Here is a 22,430-nt window from a genome sequence, read left to right as displayed (position 1 = left end):
TATTGTATTATAAAAGTGTGTGCTTGCATCATTTAGGAGGATTTTAGTTCAGCTGAATAAGTTTGTTTAAACAGTAATAAACCCTGGAATTTAGCCAACTTCCCAGCTTCCCTGAAACCAAGCGAGGGTCTTTTGGTGGTTTTCCATTTCAACAGAGAAGCTGGAATTTCCAAGTTCCTTGTTGGAGAACTGGACTGGAAGTCCCCTTAAGGTTGTAATCCTGACTTGTAAAGTTGAATATTTCTTAATAAACTGTCCTCAAAAGCCAGCATTGATTTTCTGAACCAGCTGAACAGATATCCTTTGTATTTTTACCCCCGACATTACTTTACTGCTAGAGATTTAACACTTTATTCCTATATAAACAATTTTTGGACATGTTACGTTACACCCCTAAAACGTGGTTCAGCACACGTCATGGATTTAAAATCAGCGTGTTGAAGAGATGGTCTATGAAAACAGGTGAACTATTATATTCATTACATTTTCTTTCGCTCAAAAATGGTTCTTAGATAATCAGATTTTAATCTGCTCACTTCTGTCTATTTTGAGCTCCTTTCAGAATGAGTGGTTTCCTGTCACTTTAGATACAAATAAGCTGCCGCTGGCCACGCCCCCCCAACTTAACGCTTACACTCACACATGAAAATGGCTGCAAACAGGTGCGCAATTGCACAACTGTACGTCTTTGAAAAGCAGAACTGGAGCCTCCTGCACAACCAATGAGAATGTAACAAATGGTACCTAAATGGTGAGTTAGGAATAAAACACGTGTCTTTTCCAGCAGCCATTGTACAGCACATTCAGCAGTAAAACCAGCTGGCCAAACATGCTGGAGCTCCTCTTGAGTTGCTAGGTAACAGGCTGGACTGCTAGGTAACTGTGCAATGCCTACCTTAACAACGCCTCATTTTTCAGACATAAGAAAAATTAACTTACCAAAAAATGTCTGGGTGTGTTTTTAAATGCAGTGACTGTTTTCAGAAGCAGTAACCCAAATGGAAGTAAATTTGAATTTTGCATAACGCGTCCGCTTTAAGTGCGTTAATTCCAGTCTTTGTGCTAAGATAAGAAAAAAAGAGCCCTTTAAAGATCCTTGCTCTGAAATTGTCAAAGAGTATAATTTATGTAGTTAAGACAAACCCTGCTGGCATTGTTTTGTCACAGAGCTTTTCAGCAAACACTCTGCCAGTATCAAGATTTTAGGGAGTGTGCACGTAGTGCTGGATCCATGGTGGGGCATAGACTTTGGTATCATTCGCTTAGTGGGGTATCCCCACCACAGTCCTGCACCATGCACCAAGTCCATCAAACCCTGAGTTACACAGCAGAGTCGCTCTTTCTCCTTTCCTCCAAAAGGGGGAAAACACGGAGAATCCAGACGTTCGGATTATGTGCTCATCTCTTCCTCCAGCTTCCACTTCCTCAACACACACATACACATAACTGTCTGTCACCTAGTTACCTCAGTCAGCTGCTCCCTGGCATTAAACTGAACAACAAGCCCCCTCGTCGGGCGTTAGGGACCGGAGAGGGGGCAGCTTTGGTGATAAAGCCGCTGCGAGGCGGACCCAGATCCAGAGCTGGTCTGAGATCCGAGTCAAAGAGCAGCATCAAGCCCACAGTCCAGGTTTGACAGGGAGGAAGCAGTGAGGCTCAAATGTGAGGAGAGGGTTTAGCTCCCAGGGAGGGGGGAGCAGCGTGCAGCTCTGTGGAGACTGAAGAGTCTCACAGAGCAAACACACCGTCCTGCACCTGGACCCATTCCAGGACCCTGATCCGCACCTGAACCCCGCTTTTTAAAGCATTCATCTATTTGGTTTATCATCAAAGAATATGAGGTATATGATGAACTATCTCTCTTTTACATCCGACAGCGGATGAAGAAATCATTTTAAAGCAATCGTACAGGAAAGTGAAAACAAAACAAGATACAGAAGCAAAACGAAACAGAGACAAAACAAGAAGTTAGTTAGAGGGTAATGTGGGCCTCTGCCTCCTTCTGTTGTCTCTGTTATGAAAAAAAAACCCACTTCAGCTTCTTGCCCCCGTTAATACTCCTCTTCTGTGTTTTTGACGTAACAGTAAAGCTCTTGGTTTGAAGTGGGGAGTATTAAAAGAAAGAAGCAGCTCTGTGCCACAACGGGCGCCTCACGATAAGACTCTCAGTCAAACCGCTTTCATGTTTACTCATCAGAGTTTGAACTTCAAGGAGATTGAAGGGAAAATGTAAGTCAAGAAAATCAAAAATGTTAACTTGTTCTGTGTCGAAAAGCTCATGAGGTGTTCTGCGCACAGTGCTGCCACTTTAAATTCACAGGGCCTGCAACATTAACGGAAACACCTGGTAGAGATGTGCAGAAGGCTTAAAATAAATTCATCATTTATTGCAGGAAGAAAGTTCAATGTGGAGAAAATGCCATGTGGTAAAAATGGTTGATTCTCATGCTGTTAATTCATTTCACAACCAGCTTTGCCAACAATGTGTAGGTCTGGGGACTGAGCTGTACTTTGTTTTGCATCTAGTGAATCATGTCTTCATTGTTTCGCTCAGTTTTTGAAACATTAATCGGCTGAATGATCTTTTGATGACCCATACTCAGTTTTCTGGAAAATTGCATCAGGTTTTCATATAAAATATTCTGGTAGTTCAAACGTTTGAGGAGCTAAACCAGCTATTTTTGTGGTGAATTAATATCAACTGAGAGTCTTATTTTGAGAACTGTCAAGAGAAATGACCTTGGTGTCACAAAAATACATACCCAAGACAAACAGGAAGTTGTGAATTATTAATTAGAAAATTATACTTTGATCCACAATTTAAATTAAATTGATGCAATAAATATAAATTAATAATCAGATGCTCTAATAAGTGTGCCATCAACAATGTTAAAAACAATAATCAATTATCATTGGAGTTTCTAAAGATTTTCAGTGTTGGATTATGTTATGGCAATGAAATATGAATTTATTTAAAGGCTTGTTACACATCTTTACTGATGTTGAGCTCTATGTAGAGTCTCTACGGGGCTTTTAAAATACATTTCTGGTATTATTTGGTGTAAAAAAGTAAAATTAAGACCTTTAACAAGGGGCATAACATAAGAAAATCCATTACAAACCCATCAAATTATCAGAAAAGCACCTCTAGAAATAAATTAACGAATAAATAGACAAGCCAATAAATCAACCCTGAATAAATAGTACAATCAAAAATCTGAATCATAATTGAAAAAAGGAAAAGAGAAATAAAAAAGAAAATCCAAAGAGAGATAGTTAAAATTTTTGGTCTAAAATCAAGTTATCGATGTTTTAAGGATCTTTTTTTCTCAAAGTCTTTTTTTGTTGTTTTTTTTTAGTTTTTTTCTTCTTTTCAGTACATCAGCGATAAGTAAGCAGTAGAACATAGATCTTTTTTTTTTCTACAAAATCTATAGAAGCACTAACAGATACATTCCGTCTAAGAGTCAATGTGGAGCGAAGGCCTCACCTTTAAGGCGCACACCCTCCCTTCCACACCTAAAGCTTGGTTCGTGAAACGATTCTCGTGTGTCGACTGTTTCGCCCGGCGAGGATCAAACCAAATATTCTTTGGATGGAGTCCAACTCCCCACGCGTCAAATAAACCGAGGCCTACGCTGCGAGAACGCAGCTCTGCATCTTAAAGTGTAGCTCAGATTGCCGTCTTTGGGTTCAAAAATTACAAGACATCGCTCCCGACCCAACCCCCGTCTTCATTTTTAAGCCTCCAACGAACACTTGCATGCAGAAAACGCTCACCTCAGACAAACTGACCCGTTTTCTTTGTCCTCGTGCACAATTTGGTTTGCTTCAGTATTTGGATTGACGAATTCAAGGTCTGCTGCTCAATTTGGCTTTTGTGTCGTCTATATTTCACCCCCCACCCCCACCCCACTCCCCCGCCAGGACAGGCTAATAAAAATCTGGAAGCTAAATTTTCACAGTATTTTTTTGTTTTTATCGTCAACCACCTGATAAAAATCTCTAGCACGACTACGAAAAAAATAAGGAGCTCTTGTAGTAAGTAAGTAAGTAAGCGAGTACGTTATTCCAAATAAGTAATAAGCACTAAAATACAGTACATGAAACGGCATCAAGAGACACAGCAGAGGGGAGAAAGGAATCAGAATCAAAACTAAAAACATTTGAAATAAAAACAGATTTCAGTTCAGTGAGGTCATTTGCGTTTCGCTCCATCCAGGACCAGAGAGCCGAGCTGGAGAGAGGGAGGCAGAGGAAGGGAGGAAGGGACCCATCCTTTGCTTTTCTTGTCTTTCCGCCTGTCTGTTCATCCCTCCATCAGTGCTACACAGTTTCAGAGCGGGCCGCAGTTCTGCAGGCCTAAAGCTAACAGACGGACAGGCGGATATCCGCTGGTCCTCCTCCCCTCCTCCCTCCAGCCACATTTGGTTTGGGTTATTTTTGGTTTGCTTCAGTCATTCCTTGGGTAGTGAGAGTTTGTTTTTTTGGTTTGGTTTGGGTTTGTTTTTGGTATCCTCTTTAAAAAAAGTGTGACTACCCTTTGTTGTGTGTGTGTGTGTGTGTGTGAGGAGGTCGAGGGGGGGAGGAGGGGGCGTCCAGAGTAAAAGATCAGCCCCTAAATAAAGCTTTCAGGTGGAGGAGATTCACCAGTGGGGCCTTTCAGTGGCAGCATCCTGTTCTCAGCCCCTTCCCTCAGAAATGCCCCCACACCCCCCCACTCGCGCGTCTTTATTGTGTTTATGTCTCGGCTAAGGCTCGAGAAGAACATAATGCTTTGGTATCTATCTGAGGATTAATGGAAGAGTGGGGTGGAAAATGACATGTGAAATGTGACTGATGAAGCGATGATGGAAGCAGACGTATACATCGAGACGTACAGATGTCAGGCGGTCTGTGCTGATAGACGAGGCAGGGACGAGAGCAAGCTGTGACTAAACTTGACTTTATTGACTTATTTAGCCTTCAGTCTCAGTGGTTAATCCTTCAAATCTCCCATCACAGACCCCTATTTCATACTTTCAACATCATTTTCAGCGTGCGAAGTTTCCTGGGCATGTTCGTTTAGACACGGACTGCCCTGATAACGAGCCCGACAAGTATCGAACACATCAGCGCTTCTCTCAGTAAATGTATTTCTAATGTGGCAGCTGAGATGAAATCCAGATCAGATGTTGGTAGAAAAAAACAAACAAACAAACAAAAAAAGAAGCAGCCCCAAAGAAATCAAAACAAATTAGTCCATAATAAAGTTATCTGTCGTAAAGTGGAATCTGATCTGTACTAAGAAAGCTTTTATAAGTGTAAATAAATGTTGGCTAGTCCAGTAAAGGTGACCTGTTGTGCTTCCTTAAACGGTTGAAGATACGTCTACGAGCTATACGAAACATGTTTATTACATTTTTTGCACAAAATTATTCTTAATGAGATTTTTCTATCTATTTTGAGCTCCTTTCAGAATGAGCTTTTTTAAGGCATCTTGTCACTTTAAATCCAAATACGTTGCTGCTGGCCACGCCCTTCAACTCAACGCTTACGCTCACACGTGAAAATGGCTGCAAACAGATGCGTAGTGATCCACTTGTACATCTTTGAGAAGCAGTAGTAGAGCCTCCTGCACAACCAACAACAACGCAGCAAGTGGTTTCTGAATGGTTAGTCAACAACAAAACACTTGTCTTTTCTAGCAGCCATTGTACATACAGCACATACAGTGGTAAACTTGCTTGGGTTGCCAGGTAATGGGAATGGTGTTGCTAGGTAACGGCAAAGTGCCTGTTGATTGTGATTTAACAATCAGGAGGTTCATTTTCCAGACTCCAAAACCATTAACTTATTGCCAAAAAATAGCTGGCTGTTTATTTTAAAGCTGTTTTTAGAAGCAGTTGAGCCCCAAATGGAAGCATAAAAATGTGCAATATGTGAATTTTGCATAATAGGTCTTCTCTAAAAGCTTTCTTACAAAGAGCATGACAATTATCTGCAAAGAGCTTTCCGAAAACCTTATTGTTGCAAATCGAAGGGATGCCGTTGGTTGCTGACATGTTTCTAGGGTTCTGAATATTCCCGAGAGCACTGATTGGGCTAAAATTAAGAGTTGAGTAGAACATCTTTTCACCATTAACCAGCTAAGACCAGCTGCTCCTCCTAGGACAAATGAGTTTAATGGATAGTCATAAGAGTTTCTCAGGAGAAAATTAGAGCCGCAAAGGGCTTTAGAAAGACTTGGACTTAGCCTCTAGTAGGACACAATACAACAAGATTTATTTCATGTGACAAGCTGCCATTACCAAAAAAAAAAAAAAATGCTTTTGTGGCTCAGTATTTAATACATTTTATCAATTCTTTTACATATAAAATCATTTATGGACTAACTTATTAGGATTTCCTATTTTTTTTTTACTGAGAAAGAAACAACATTCAACACTTTTATCTTTGACAGTGAGGGTCGGGCAGTCTAAATAAGCGCTTAAAAACATCAACCTGTTCCTAACGAATGAATTCGCACTGTAAGTTACAACGAAGTGAGCCATCTCGATCTGCGAGCTAGCGGCACTTGGTGAGGACTGGATGACTTCCGCCATCTGTCCTGCTGCGGGGCGAGTCGCGTCACAAACAAAATACATGGCAACGATGATGACACAGACGAAGATGATGGCGATGATAATGACGAGAGCTAAAACTACAGTAGCACACAACAATAAATAGGAGCTGAAATGTGTAACAGCACTAATAAATAGTTAAAAAAAACAACAACTAATGTTAAACTGTACTCAACGTGTTAAAAAGTTGGACTTTAGAAAAATGAATGCAATTTTATGCTCTTCTAGCAGACGCTCACACACACGATGCAAAAAAGTAACACTATTTTACAAAATTATAAAAAATAAAATAAAACAATCAGTGAGAGACACATGAAGTGAGAGACAGAATGAGTCAGTGACGGGATGAGCTGGTTCTTCATGTGTTGTATGCTTGTGTGTTTGCTTGCTGCAGTAGCAGTAGAGTCCTGGTCCTGGATAGCTTCAGTATTTACACGTCCTTTGAATAAAGCTTTTCTCTCCGTATTTTTGGTATTTGTGATTTTGGTTTGGTTGTCGTTTTTTTTTTTTTTTTTTATTCCTCCACCTCCTCCTCAGGTAAAATTTTTGGTTTAAACGTATCCTCCTCGCATCGCCTCTTCTTCTTTCAGACCCGCAGCGTTTTGGAAAATGACTTTATTTATTTAAAAAAAAAAAGAAGGATAGTTCTCCTCTTTGTTTCTTTTTATCCGCGCTGCCATTCCTTCTTGTCATATAGTCAAAGTTATCTTTTTGTCATTTTTGGTTTATGCACTCGGACGTGCCGTCTCTTCCACCTCTTTGTTGCAGAGTCATTGGTTTGTTTTCCTTCAGAGAGACGTGCCACATCGCGCGTTTTAGAGAAAAATGTCCAGTGCTGTCTCCGTTTCGTCCGTCTGGATACATAAAGATTTTTGGTTTCAATCTTTCTCCTCCTTTTCCCTTCCCTTACTTCTTTCCCTCCTTCTCTCCTCTTTCATTCTGTGTATTTTTGGCATCGAAAGACTTGGAGAGAAAGACGGAGAGAGACGCCGGGAAAAACAAAACAAAAACAAAAACAAAAACGGAAGAAGAGCACAAGAGAGAGAAAGAGATAGCTTTGGTGTGAAAGGCGAGGTTCTTGTTTAACCCTTTCTGCTCCTCTCTGATTGACCCCCGGGTGTGGTCACTCAATCTTGGGCCCCCCCAGGGAGGACGGGCTGTGTGCCATTTCGCTGGAGGAGCAGGAGGAGGCAGGGCTGGAGCAGGGGGAGGGGGAGCAGGGTGTGGGGCTGATGCTGCTGGCCGAGGGGAAGTGTGAGGGCTGGGAGACTTTGGCTATGGCGGCGCTGACCAGTCCAGCGCCGGGGCTCTGACCCATGTGGAGGAGGGTCGGGTGGTTGAGGAAGAGGGAGGAGGGAAGCCCGCCTCCTTGACCCCCAGACGACCCGAGCATCACCTTGCTGCCGCCCTCAAGAGTGGAAAGAGGCAGCTGGCCACCACTGGCTGCTAGGGCTGGGGACAGAAAAGGAGATGCAGGAATTAAAAACAATAACTTCCATTTTTTATTATCGTCATGTCAACATGGTTGCCATTTGATCCTGTAGTTTACACACTGAAAAAAACAAAAACAGGCTTAAAAAATATGAATATATTTTAATTTATTCTAAAATATCTGTAAAAATATATTAAAATAAATTTCAATACATTAAAATATATTAAATGTATTTAGTATAACTCAATATTAAATACATTTAATATTATATTAACATATTATGTAACTGTATTAGTATGAAATATATGCATTAATATATATTTAAAAATACATAATTTATTTTAATATATTTTAATGTTTTTAAATATATTAAATTACTATAATTTAAATCAGTTTTATTCAAGTAAAGTTTAATAAGTTGCTATGTTAAGGAAATGTAGATGAAGTAAGTTTGACAAACTTTAAATGTACCAAATTAACACATTTGTTTTCAATTGGAGCTCCATTCTCTTTTTCTCAGTTCGTCCCTGTTAGATTACGTAAAGCTACATCTACTTCATAATAATCAAGGTTTGTTTGTTTTTTTCTCTCTTTTAAATGTTTGTTATCTTTCATTCTCGAAGGTCTAGTGAGTGAGATTTAGAAATGTCGGCTGATACACATTCAACATCAAACAGTCTTCCTTATCTGATGCTCTCTCTCCTACTGAGGCTTGAGATTGGTTTGTGTCTGATTTAAGCTAATTTAAACCCAAACTTTGACTAGACTATTCCAAAACTTTAAGCTGCCTTGCTTTCTCAGGTCATATTAATTGTCTGATGATCTACATCATGTGTCGTAGGAAAAAGCAAACCCAGGTGATGCAGTTTACCAACAGTTGTATTTTATCTGGATATTTTAAAAGAAATACGGGTCTATATTTTCTTAAATTATGCAAAACATGCAAATAAATTGTCTTGTTTTGGGGTTATACTGCTAAAGACAATTTTTGTCTTTAATCTAAAACTATCTAAGCTCTTACTTTTACATTTAGACTCATTAAAAACAGTTGATAAGGAGCAGATGCCGCCCCGTGTAGTTTGGGCTTTTGTGCCGCTTGCTGTTTCATATTAATTACTTGATTCTGGTTTGTAATTTTGCTCATGGTGGGTGGAAGATAAAAATCAGAGAAAGTGATTCATCGACATATTTTAGCATATGACCCCAAGATGAGTCACTGATTTTCCATGCAATGAAATCTTAAATAATATCAAAAGAGAAGTCAAGTCTTAGATAATATAGATAAAGCACAGCGCTTGTGTAGGTCGTGAATCGTGTGTCACACGGCATATGATAAATAACGTCGAAACGGTGACAAAACCCTAACGCGTAAAAGTTTGCACTTAAGAACATCTAAAGACATCAGTCAGGAGGGTAAAGTTTGGGAGCAAAAGAAACCATCAAATTAGCTACAATGCAGCTTAATGACACCAATGTTTAGAACTGGCCATCACAAAACCTTGATCTCAGTCAGATAGGGAATCTACAGAAGAGACGGCCCGCGAACCCGACTCAGCTGCACCTGTTCTGTCTGGAGGAACGAGCGAAACTTTCAGCGAGCTACTGTGAGAAACTTGAGCAAGGAAACCCAAGATATTTCACCCAAGTCATAAAATTTACCGGAAACTCTGTCAACTACCCACATATGCAAAACTCTGAATTTGAACAAATAAAAACAAACACGTGCACGTTTGCTCGTCTGTCATTCTGCCAGTAAGCAAATTGAAATTACGATTCTCCATAATCAGACTAAGTCAAGTATGACATTAAATCCGGCTTAATATCAGACAACGAGAATAAAAAGGTGATGCATGTAATAAAACGGTGAACTAAATACATAGTTTCAAGATTCAAGCTCCAACTAAAGTCCACAAAAACATCAAAACTCCCATTTTATTGAAGAAAGCCACATTGTGGTGACTGGATGATTATTTTCTAAAGCTTCTTGACGTTAAATCAAATACACTCATGTTCGCATGATTCCTAAACAGCAGATGAGCTTCTCAAACAGATGGTTTCCTGACTCAAAGAGCAAAATACTGACGTTCAAATGATTAAAATAAAAAAAAACAGACGAAAAGGGTAAAGATGAGCAAAACAGCACCTGACAAACAAAAACACGAGCCCACACATTAGCGTAAGCACAGTGACACACGAGCACACACATGCTGCGACGGATTAATGGCTGTAGATGGCGACGTCTGATGAAAAATAAGCTATTTATTTCCTAAGGAGCGCGGTCTCTGTCTCAGCTGTTTCACACTGTTGATGAGCAAACACACTCGGCTGCCTATTCATCCGTGTCTCCAGTCGGTAGTCGACCAGAGCGACTTGATTCACCCACTGTGTGTAACTGAATTAGTCATCATCGCACTTCTGTTTTTGATGAGCCCCCCTCCCCCCTCCATCGGTCTCTCTCTCTCTCTCTCTCTCTCTCTCTCACCCCGTTGGAGGTGATTAAAACCGATCGGGTGTCAAACTGATGCTGGCTCTTCACAGGTGGGGGAGGGGGAGGGGGGGGGTGGATCGGTCACTGCTGAGGGGAGAAACCAGGAGTTTGTTTCAAGGCTTTTCTTGCGCTGTTCTCAAGTGTAGGAAGGTGAATAACGACGTGTGTCATGTTCTGCGTGTGCATGTGAGTTTCAAGGTTCACATCTGTGTGGGAGTGAGCGAGACTGTAACTGCTTAAGAGGAGGAAAATCTTCCAACGTGCGCTTATTTACAGTGCCTTGTCAAGCTGTTCGTACCCCTCAAACATTTCCACATCTTGCCACATGACGACCACGGCCAGGACGAAATGCGAATGGGTGGTTTTACGAAGATCACAAATAAAAATAGGAGAAGTGTGGATTTGTTTGTAGCTCCCGTTATTCTGAAAACTAAACCCAGATCTTACAATCATCTTAAGAGGTCGCCTGTTCATACGATTAGTGTAGTGTTGAAATCCTGAGCCGAGCATTTTAATAAGACACAGCTGAGGCCATTATCTGATGGTGAAGAGAAACCTACCAACCCACTGAAACTGACACAGGACAAGAAGTATTAATCACTCACACAAGATACCCCTGGCAGCTTCAGAGGGGCTGCAGAGATCCACGGTTCAAATAGGAGAACTTCTTCATGAGAAACCTATTACTCATTCACTTATTCATTAGGGTACAAAAGAAAGTCATTGCTGAAAGAAAGCCATAAAAAGTCCCGTTGTTTCGTGCCACAGGCTGCGACGCTGTAAGCTGCTCACACCGTCTCCATTGTGAATTAAAGTGGTGGCAGCATCATGCTGCAGGGACGCTTTTCTCAAGCAGGGAGTTAAAGAGGAGAAAGATGGACCTAAATAGAGCCTGCAGAACACTAGAGACTTGGGCCAGAGTAATGGCCTACTCAAAGTCCAGGTAATATACGACTGAGCATCTGTTGAACATGCCTAACTCTATTTTCCCCACAAAGACAAGACAGATATTTTAATCTCTAAGTGTATGAAGCCGGTAGAGATGTACACTAAAAAGCACAAGTTCTGAGTCACGGAGGCTGAGTAAAAATATGCGCACCACACTTTTCAGACTTTAATTTGCAAAACCCCTTTTAACACATCAAGTAATCACTCAGTACGCACCAACACTATTGTGTTTTTATTGGCCCATTACATAAATCAGAATAAACCAATATAGGTATTATTGCAAGGCACTGCATCTTTTTAAATAAATATATTGTTTCACAACAACCTTAACCGTCTTAAGGATCAAGTGTTTATTAGCAGTTAAAACGTTATTTTTCCTTCATTAATTATTAAATGTCTGTGCCTCCGTTTCCCTGCTTTTACAAACACACACCTTGGATGGTGGCCAGGGGATTGTTACCGAGGAGCGCTTGGTTCATCCCCGTGTTAACTCCCATCACAGTGTTCCTGTTGCGGCACACGCGTGTGCAAGCATGTACACAAACACAGACAGGCAGAGGAGAAGAGGTGAGGGGGGAAAAAAGCAAGTTTAGCAGCAAGAAAAGGCAAAGGATAAACTCATTCACCCAGACAGACGTCTGTCTGAGGAAGGCTCAGAAAAAGCAAGGAGGAAAAAGTTCAAAGCTCTAAATATCCATTCATTTTTAGCACAGTTAATTCACACAAAGCTAAGGTGCACAAACTTGTTTTTAGGCGTGATATGTGTAGCCTGCGTCTCACCTCAAGTTTGCAGCAAAGTCAGTGATGTAGTTGGACATTTCACCGTTCTTTTTACCCATACGCCACAAGCTGTGAACACAACACACAGGATTAGATTCTGACGCTGCAAAGAGGAAGCTGAAGTTGAGTGGAATGGCTGATTATCAGTGTATGAACTTGTGCCGGGTGTCAATAATTTAAATAGAAACTGTAGCTGAACTCTGCATGCTGCTGCGCAGTATAAATTGGAATTATAATTATGAAAATGTGTGGCAACGTGAAGCAGCATTGTGGGTTTAATTTGCCTAAATTTAATAAATTGTGATGGGAAGTGTGCAAAAAGAAACAGTGGTTAACAATGCATTAAATAATTGTTTTTTTAATTTTTGCTATGAAACATCAGATAAATGCATTTTTAAATGCTGCAATTTTTCTTAATATATATTTTTATTTCATACTGTAAAAGTTAAGCAAAACAGCTTATTTTTATGTTGTTGTACTTGATTATCCTAAATAGTCAAATGCACTTAAAGGTTAATTTTAGTGGCTAAAACAATTAAGAAATATTTTCCTAACAGAGGAACTACTCAAACGTGCCATTTTCTTTTTCTTTTTTTTTTGTTTTGTTTTTTTCCAAAACTAAAATTTCCACCAGACGTAATGAATTCTGTAATCTAACTGAGCTAATACTTTTATATAAAGTATTATGTAAGACCCAGTCCAAAGTGCAAGCAAACTAAGCAACTGCTCGGGGCTCCAGGACAGCAGGGGGCGCCCAAGAGCCTTCCACTCATTGGAATATACATGTCAAAATTAATATGTTGTTTCAGGAGCTAATTCTATATAAAAAAATTAAATTATTAAAATGGAAAAGAATAAAAAATATATTTTTCATTAAAATTTTATATTTTAATTTAAAAATGAAATGATAATAATGAAAAAATAAATAATCTAGACCATAAAATTTGTTTTCAGAAGCTCCACATTATTCACCTGCTAAGTCAAAAATAAATAATGAAAATAAAATAAAAATCACAATAAAATGATAGAGGATTGGACCATTGGATCTAAGAAATGTCACTATTTGTCCCAAAACTTCACTTTGAAAAATTGACCATCATGCCATAAATTGCAGAGACAAGATTAAAAGCTTGTGAAGGTTTGGGTCTCATGTAAAATTGTTAACAAGGACGGCATTCTGCTGGCTGAGAAAGATTAGACAAGTTTTAACATTTGAAAATGCAAATGTGTCTTCACAAACCGGTTATTGAACGCTCTACTTTTAGTTACCGAATAAAAGTGTTAGAGCTACAAAATGCAGCTGCTCATTTTCTATCTGCCACTGGGAAATCTCTTTACTGGTTATCTCTTTACTGGTTTTCTTGTCAGGCTCTGTCAGATTGCAGGTTTTTACTGCTCTAAATGGCCTGGTGCCTTCATTCAAACATTCTCCTCCTGGGGCCCCAGACAGTTTTGTGCCGGCCCTGCATCCTGTGAACGTCTCCGGGTCTCTTACCCTGTGTTTAGGTTGAGTGTACTGTGGCTGGGAGTGGCAGGGCTGGCTGTGCTGCGGGGAGGAGGTGGAGGAGTCGCTGGGGAGGGTGTGGAGCTCAGAGGGGGGTGGGCTGAGGTGAGAGAGGGGTGAGTGGAAGTGAGGCTGGAGGTCAGGGGGCAAATGGAGGACATGGTGGTCACCGTTGTGCTGCTGAGACTGGTCACGGCCTGCGACAGCTGGCTGGACATCTGGTCAGAAAACACAAAAACAAAACAGCACCGATGAGACGCTGCGAGACGATAACAGAGTCTCCAGACGGAGACACGTCGGTCTGATATTCACCATATGAGGGCTGTAGCAGGGTGGCTTGTGCGTTTGTGGGGCAGTGGGGGGCTGGCTGGGCAGCGGAGGGGTGGCACTGGTCGGGTTGATGCGCTTCTCTTTCTGCCGGCGGTTGCAGAACCAAACCCGGATCACCTCCTTCTCCATGTTCAGCTGCTCCGCAATCAGCAGGATCTCCTCCGAGGTAGGCTTCTGGTTCTGAGTGGAAAAATTAGTCCGCATTGTTTCAACTGAGACGAAGGAGCCAGGGTTATAACAACGGGAACAAAAATGTTATTAGCTGTAAAGTTGGTATAAAAAACCCCTGCTAGTGTTTGCACAGAAACACAGCTAGCTACTGAAGGAACATAGAAAAGTTAATATTTAAAAGTCACATGAGCCCTTAGTTAAAATAAAAACCCCCAACTGTTACAGCTATGGGTCTATTGATGAACAATTTATAGATTTTACCTTTGTGTCAACAGTTTAAGAGGTCAACGCTGTGGGGACTGTGTAGTGTAGCTTTCAGTATTGGTGTTACTGAGAGATGTTGCTAACTTTGGTGACTAATAGTGACAATGATACAAGAGACAATGAGACGTAAAGCTGCCACAACCAGAACTGTGAAAAACCTACAAGACGACAAAATAATCATTGTTTTGTTTATGTGTTTGATAAAAAAAGATTTTGTAATTTCCTCTCCTGGATCATCAAATCAGCAAACGTTACAATTGTTAAATTTTAGTGATATAAAATACATAGAAAATTGAACTGAAGCCATAAATAGATAGAATAGAATTAGAATCTTCCTCTTATTTTATAATAATAATAATAATAATAATAATAATAATAAAGCCTGATATCTTACCGTCAGGAATGAACGCTCCAGGGCGACACGTACGTTCGTCTCAATGCTGGTTCTCTTCTTTCTCCTGCGACCAGGAACGCCATCGAAGCCCAGAGACGGCGAGGACAGGGAGCTGGGACTGGGCAGGGTGCTGTCTATGGACATGGTCTCTGCAGGGCAAAACCCAAAGTCAGTCCTCAGTCAGAAGGAGTGAAACTGTAAATATATTTCTGAATAAGAGCTCACCTGCATCGTTGAGCCACTTTTCCAGCAGTGGCTTCAGCTTGCACATGTTCTTAAAGCTCAGGTTGAGCGCCTCGAAGCGAGAGATGGTGGTCTGGCTGAAGTCGTTGCCGTACAGCTTGCCCATGGCCAGGCCGACGTCTCCCTGTTGGCAGGGGTGGAGGAAACCGGTTTCAGACAAGTCAAAGCAGACAGAGATGCTTCGGTGCTGACGCGACATCGGCCTCTGCTCACCTGTGTGAAGCCCAGCTTGATGCGCCTCTGCTTGAAGGTGCGGGCAAACTGTTCCAGCTCCTCCAAGTCGCTGGGCTCCTCGGGGTGAGAGGTCACAGAGGGCACCGTAGTCATGCCTCCTCCTCCGCCCACGTCTATGCTCTTATCTCGCTGCACCTGACAGGACATGAGATGAATGAAAGTGAAAATGAGAAAGGAAGTGCTTTTTTTTTTTTCTTCTCACCATGCTTGTTCAGGGAGTGGGTGTGTCTTTTCCACTGAGTAAAAAGTTTCCTACCTGCGACTGGAGTCCCATTCTAGTTGGAGCAGACAGGAGGCTCCCTTGGTTTTGCTGAGGTAGCGGAATAAGATTTGGTGTCGATAGGAGTCCTGATCAACGAGAACGAACAAGAAATCGTGCGCGAGTCAAAAAGGAGACTTTGTCTGCATCAGCAGCCCTTGATCCCTTTCACACATCGACACGTTAAAATCAAAAACATCATTGTAGAACAACGCAAAGCAGGACGTAATGGGAACTAAAAGAAAAATAACCCTAGGTTCTCAACATTATTTTACTATGAGAAATCTTCTAAAGGGGACCTATTATTATTCACATTTTGTATGTTTTTGTTCTTCCATTTGGGTTTCTTTTAGCAATGAGTTTATTTCTTTTGGTGTCTGAAAAATTTGTCATTTCAAAAACCTGCCAAAAGTAAAGATACAAGTCAGCAGGCACTGGCCCTCACCTTGCAACTCCAGCAAATACCAGTTTGTTACCTAGCAACCCAAGTGAAGCTTCAGCACATTTGGTCAGCTGGTTTTACCGCTGTACTGGGTTTACAATGACTGCTGGAAAAGACAAGTGTTTTTTTGTTGTTGTTGTCGTTGACTTACCATCCAGAAACCACTTGCTACACTCTTGTTGGTTGTGCAGGAGGCTTCACTTCTGCTTTTCAAAGATGTGCAGGTGTATAATTGTGCATCTGTTTGCAGCCATTTTCATGTGCAAGTGTAAACTTTGACCAGCTTATTTGGATTTAAAGTGACAAGACGCTGTACAACAGCTCTGTCTGAAAAGAGCACAAAACAGTCAGAATTGACCAGCTAAAATCTCATCATCTATGATTTTAGACCTATCCTGACCTGGCCAAAGAAGCATAATATGTGACCTTCAAGCGGGATGTGTTTCGAAGTTCCTAAGAATTAATACCGCCTTTCACAGCAATTACACTGTAAATCATTTGGGGTACATCTCTACTGTTTTTCAGAACGTCTATAAATGTTTGTCCATTTTGCTCAGTCAGACTTGATAGAGAGATTGTAAGTGAAGCATTTCAGCTCTGGGTGAATTTCTTTCATCACTGTCCTGCCCTCTAGCGTAGCCTCTAACAGGTGGTCTTCCACTATTTCTCTGTATTTACATTTACAGCTGTCCATTTTCCCATCAACCCCTACCTGCTTCCCTGACGCTGCTGAAGACAAGCGTTCCTTCAGCATCAAGCTGCAAACACAATGAGCACCTTCTTCCCATATAGCTTGTGGCAAACTGCAAACAGGGTTTTGTATGGAAGACTAACATTATTTCCATCAACAGATTCTGTAGCTGCCCTGAATGCATCACGGCCCACTTTGCTGTTTCTCCTTCGTCTCTCATTTCAGGTGGACGGCCATGTCTTACACGGTTTCTTGCTGTTTTTCTTGGTCTTCATGATGCTTTTTGTTGACTAATGTTTTTTTTTTTTTTTTTTTTAAGCTCTCTGAGATAGAGGTGGGTAGATCAATCTAAAATATTGATAATATCAATACCAAGTCATTATCTGCAGTCAGATTGATACTTTAGTTTCAGATTTACTCTTGATTTTTTGTATTATTATTTTTTTTTGTATTGTAGTTTCTCAACTCTGCCTCAAAATACATTTTCTTTCAATTTGCTGTCAAATAGTAATATTTTGCACTTTGTTTATTTAGGAAAAATGCACCCTAATCATATTAATATGTTATTAAATTACTTTGTAGACACCTTTAAACTTTGCCCAAATACTTTCCTAGGTTTGAAAAAAAAATTATTCAAAGAAAAAAACCCAACAGGAAACACCTTGAGTTCAGATGTCTGATGACATATCAAGCTTAAATAAAATGTATTCTTATCAGTATTGATATTGCCCCTGTATTTACTTGGTATTGGATCCAAAATATGCAATAATTTGGTATCTACTCTACTCTAAGAGGTTCTAAAGTGCAGCTGCATTATAAGTACAATTAGAGTAAAAGTTATTTGTAAATAATTAATAGATTATTAATAAATATGGCTGCTTCAATGTTCAGATTTTTATTCGTAAAAATAAATGTAACTTCCAATTCTTCAACTTCACAATTATGTCCGCTTTGTGTTGGTCCTCTGAATAATGTGACATAATGAGAAAAGGTTCAAAGGTATAAAACACTACATAAATCAAAAAGTCTGGCATTCCCACCTTGCTGGCTCTGCTGCGCCTGCGGGAGGAGAAACTGGGCTGGAGACGGAAGCGGGTGACCGGGCACCAACACCAGCTGCTGAAGCTGCAGCAGCTGCTGAATGTCCTGTTCAACAGAGAAACAAGTTCATAAATGTTAGCAGGTGGGAACTGACTCATATTTGCAGGAAAAGGATTTCATAATGGAAAGGCGTGTTAATAAATTGTTTGTTTTCATTGGAAAAAGGGAGTGGGTCTGGATGTGGAACGGAATGATAAGAACAAACGGGTGAATCAGGATGAGTTGTTTGACTGAAGGCCCCTCTCTGATCAGGAAATGCCTGGGACTGGCGGTCAGTACCTGGGCTGTGAGCTGGATAGGCTGGGAGAGAGTGAGCTGAGGCGGAGGAGGCGGGACAGGGACACTTTGGGTGTTTTGCTCCTGTGTGCTCTGTCCCTGTCCCTGGGACTGAGCCTGCTGCCCTGCCTGTCCTGTGTGTTGCTGCTGCTGCTGCTGCTGTTGCTGCTGTTGCTGCTGCTGCTGCTGGGCTTGCTGATTTGCTGCTGCAGCTGCCTGAGCTTGCTGATTGGCTTGAGCGGCGGCATGGGCAGCATGAGCTGCATGGGCTGCATTGGACTGCTGCACGGCGGCAGCCAGGAGCTGTGCCTGAGCCTGCTGCAGCAGCAGCTGTTGCTGCGCTGGCAATAAAGCTGTCAGCTGCAGAAAGAAAGAGAAAAAGAAAGAGGCAGGTACAGAAGAGGAAAAGAGCAAGAAGTTAGGATGAAGAAGGGAAACAAAGTGTTCAAAAAGCAGCATGAGAAGAAGCAAGCAGGGTAAAGGCATGGCAGGGCGCACGGCTGCGCGCATTTGTTAGTCTTACCCCTGCTAGCTGCGAGCCAGTCAGCATGAGCTGAGTGTGCTGCAGGGCTGTCTGGGAAGGAGTCGGGCCATGAGAGGGAGGAAGGCCTGGAGACATTTCTGGGCACTCGTCCATCTTATTCTGGTTTAAAAACAAAGATCATATGGGGACAAATGTAGAAGAAAATCTAAAATAAAAAAATAAAAAATAGCTGGTGGTGATATCTAAACATTGAAAGGAAAATGATAAAACCTAGAGGCTACTTAGGATTTAGATGAAATTTGACGTTTTAGGACAAAAGGTTAATAATCTACTGATCTGGATTCGTGAACCTGAGCGGGGTGAGTTTGCTTTCTCAGAGTCAGTTACAGTGTTATTATTTAACCATCGCTCAACAGTGCTTCCAGTCTGTGTTTGCTCAGCACAAAGGGATGATATTTTTTCTCCCATGTCGGGGCACGTTTGTACTGGAAGACCAAGCTCCTTCCAGTGTACTGATTTGCATATCTCTCGAGGAATGAAAAGGAAGACTAATAACTTGGTGAAATGAGTTATCCCACAGACTTACTTAATTTATCACTGGGCTCAGTGACAGCAGAGGGCCTTCATGCGCTTTTTTGTGTGAATTTGTTTACACTGAAGACGGGGCAGAGAGTGGACACATTGTCAGCCTGACCATCCGACGCAACAAAAGTGCGATTCAGAGCTTAGAAATGAGCACAAAGCGTCAGCAGCCATACTGTCAATAAGCCTACAGCGTGACGCCGGGATACAAAAGATGCACAAACTCTGAAGCAGAATCACGCAGAGACATGCAGGGGCGGCTCGTTAACACCGGTGCACAACAGTTCGCTCACCTTGCTGCTGTTCAGGTTCGGTGACAGAGGAAAGGGGCTGACTTTCATCGCATGAACCTTGGAGAAATGAGTCAAACACTGAATTACATAAACAACACGAACAACGACTGTTGATGGTGTGGTCTGGCATCCAGGTGCTTTTCTGACCAAATGAAGAGAGACATTTAGAGATGTTTCTTGGGGACATTTTCCTAAATGTTTTCCGTCTCGCTTTAGTGCACAATCTCAGCATGCACACTTTAAAAAAACGACTTTAATTTATTGTCAGTCCAAATTATCCATACATAACATATTACATTTTAAAACCTTGCTCTTAGTACATTTATGAGTAGGGGAAACAGCAAGAAGAAATTAACCTTTGTAACTAAATTTTCTGTGCCACAATTATTAAAAATATCCTATAAAATGAAAGTAACTCAGACATTTTTGTAATTTTTAATTTACTTTTTAAAGTACCTATTAACTTTTCACTAGTAATCAGTGGCTACTTATATCCCTGAGGTGTAAATGTTATCTAAAAAAAAAAAATGCTATTTATCAAATGTACGAATGAAGGGAGATCATGCCCTTTAAACGAAGCAGGTAGGTGTTGATCTGCCTAAGAATAGAAAAGACTTATCTTGCTTAAAGTTGCCCATGACTGTGTGCAGTCAGAGAAAAAACTTTAAAAACACTGAAAAGTAACAAACAAAAAGCTAAAAAGTATTTTCTCATCAAGCAGACTGAGGATGAAGGTAAAGAGCGTAGGAAGAAAATCTGCACCAAGTTTCCAAACAACCATTAGATGCATGCTACATGCTAATTGGTTGCTCTTAATGCATGATAGAAATACGTTTTTCTCCCTGAATCAGAAACACACATGGAGCTCTGATAATACTGAGTTTAAACTGTTTAGCGACAGTCACTCCTGCCTGCTGTGAAATACGGTAGAGGATCTGTAATGCTGAGGGTCTGTTTTTCTTCCAAAGAGCTGATTCTTTGAAATGAATAGACATTTTAAATGAAAATCTAGTTTCCTAGTAAACTAGTAATGGGTCATCATTTGATATTTTGACAGGACCGGGATCCAAAACAGGCACCAAAACAACTCAGTTCCCAACTTAAATATTTTAGAAAAAAAAATTAGGAGGAGCTCAAGAAAAGATATTCAGGACCCTGGATGATCAAAAATTGTTTCATACAGACCGTAAATATTAAAGTTTTTATTTAAAAAGAAAGAAAAAAAGAAGGTATTTTTTGTTGCACATGCTAACAATGAACTAACTTTAAAATGTAGGATTTTGCTGTACAAAGATTTATAAACTATTGCAGATTCAAAACAAAGAGTCTCATGTGTTTCCCTTATTGAAAAAAATTATTCAATGTCCTACACTGTTAGGTAGATTATTAAAAAGTTTAGTCTGTTTGATTTATGTCTATCCTCAGAAGCAAGAGCAGGATATGGATCGCTCTTTATTCAAAAGTTTAAAGAATGGATTTTACCCAAGTTTGTTTTTGAGTAAATTCAATATTTTTGGTTCTTTTTATTTATAAAATTAAAACACAAGCAAAAAAAAAAAAAAATGTGGGCAATGATGGGGAAGTTCTTTGTGTTGTACGAAATGTTTTCTTTGGTTAATCTGTTTTATTATTTATCAGTGAAATTATAACATTAAAATATTAAAAAACGTGACTAAATTTATATCGATCTCAATTTGGATTGTGAAATTTTGTAGAAGAGCCATTTTACTAGCAAACAGGATTCTACAAAGTATTAATTATTGTTCTCATAATTTTAAATAAAAACAATTATTGCTTATTCATGTTGTTTTCCCCAATTAAAAAGTGTTGAAATGCAAGGTTTGGCTGGAAGTGCTACTGGAACAAAAGATACGCTTTTTGACGGGTTGTTGGACAGTTTTACCAAAATATTGTGAACTGTATTGTAAAAAACGAGTTCAAACACAACTATTAGGAGCCGTTATCTCGTGTTGCAGATCAGTTTGTAGGTAAAGGAGGTGGAAGATGATTGTAACGATCAGAGGAGTAAGACCTACCTGGTGATTTGATTCAGGTCCATTCCGCTCTGACTCTGCGTAGGAGGCAAAGGAAAAAGTGATAAATCTCATCTCCAGCACAGCTCTCTGTCTCACACACACACCAGTTTACACAAATACTTTCCAATGCCATGCTTGTTACACATCTGTACTAAAGGAGTAGCGACTTATCCGAAATAACTGAGGCCGACCCTACCTGTGCCTTCTAACGGTGAGTCAGCCCCGACTTTCTCAACCTCTGCTGGCTTCGACATCCTGATATCTGCGGCAGGAAAGACACGAGTAAAATGTGTCACACAAGAAGAAGAAGAAGAAGAAGAAGAAGAAGAAGTGCAGATGATAGCAGAACATGCAAGTGACCAGAATCTAGATGACAGCAGGGGAAAGAGGAAGGCCAGGGCGGCGATCTCCGATATGTCGGGGTTGAGTGTTTTTCAGGTCACAGAGAGAAGCCTACACACTGTAAACTTAAACTGAATCATTCACAACTATACATCCAGCCCACATTCATTCACTCTTTCCAATTAGAGGTTGAACATAGGAGTGGGTTGACCTAAAGGTGCTTGCTTGTTCTAAATTTAACTCAGGGTGTTTTCGTGGGAGTAAAGGAGCTCTGAAAATGTCTCATGTTGTTTGTCATTCATCACAAGACCGCATCACTTTCTGGTTCTTTTGTTTGGGACAGTCCCAGCGGCGACAGTCATGAATGGGGCAAGGCTGCAAATTTAAGCCTTTGCTTCTGTTTGTCAAGGACAAAAGTGGAATTTAGGCCTGGGAAGACACGGACGGGGACGTTTGAGAGGAGTTTACGCAGAATACAAAGGTGTGTGATGGTGTGCGTGTCCATGGATGTGCCAGTGTGCGGTGACTTATGTT

At 40.7% G+C, this 22,430-nt stretch overlaps 1 protein-coding gene across 5 annotated transcripts in view; it reads right to left on the bottom strand.

The window, feature by feature from the left end:
• pou2f2b (POU class 2 homeobox 2b) overlaps positions 1-22,430 on the bottom strand; it is a 64,762-nt gene that overhangs the window by 1,442 nt on the left and 40,890 nt on the right. The window contains exons 2-16 of one of the 5 annotated variants that reach the window (XM_007550223.2): positions 21,751-21,816; positions 21,555-21,589; positions 19,519-19,575; positions 18,683-18,802; positions 18,163-18,519; positions 17,823-17,928; positions 15,647-15,738; positions 15,370-15,525; positions 15,139-15,280; positions 14,914-15,062; positions 14,067-14,264; positions 13,746-13,972; positions 12,251-12,319; positions 11,904-11,977; positions 1-8,054 (exon numbers count right to left, since the gene is read on the bottom strand). The exon at positions 1-8,054 is cut by the window's left edge and continues 1,442 nt beyond it. In XM_007550223.2, the coding sequence (XP_007550285.1) occupies positions 7,726-8,054; positions 11,904-11,977; positions 12,251-12,319; positions 13,746-13,972; positions 14,067-14,264; positions 14,914-15,062; positions 15,139-15,280; positions 15,370-15,525; positions 15,647-15,738; positions 17,823-17,928; positions 18,163-18,519; positions 18,683-18,802; positions 19,519-19,575; positions 21,555-21,589; positions 21,751-21,816 (2,177 nt within the window). In that variant the 3' untranslated portion in view covers positions 1-7,725. The remainder of the gene's footprint in view (positions 8,055-11,903; positions 11,978-12,250; positions 12,320-13,745; positions 13,973-14,066; positions 14,265-14,913; positions 15,063-15,138; positions 15,281-15,369; positions 15,526-15,646; positions 15,739-17,822; positions 17,929-18,162; positions 18,520-18,682; positions 18,803-19,518; positions 19,576-21,554; positions 21,590-21,750; positions 21,817-22,430) is intronic. The other 4 variants (XM_007550222.2, XM_007550225.2, XM_007550226.2 and 1 more) reach the window with 4 other exon arrangements.

Source organism: Poecilia formosa, unplaced genomic scaffold (genome assembly GCF_000485575.1).
Source record: "Poecilia formosa unplaced genomic scaffold, Poecilia_formosa-5.1.2 Scaffold34, whole genome shotgun sequence".
NCBI lineage: Eukaryota > Metazoa > Chordata > Actinopteri > Cyprinodontiformes > Poeciliidae > Poecilia > Poecilia formosa.
The sequence above is the reverse complement of the archived record's forward strand: the minus strand, read 5'-3'. Positions and strand labels throughout refer to the sequence as shown.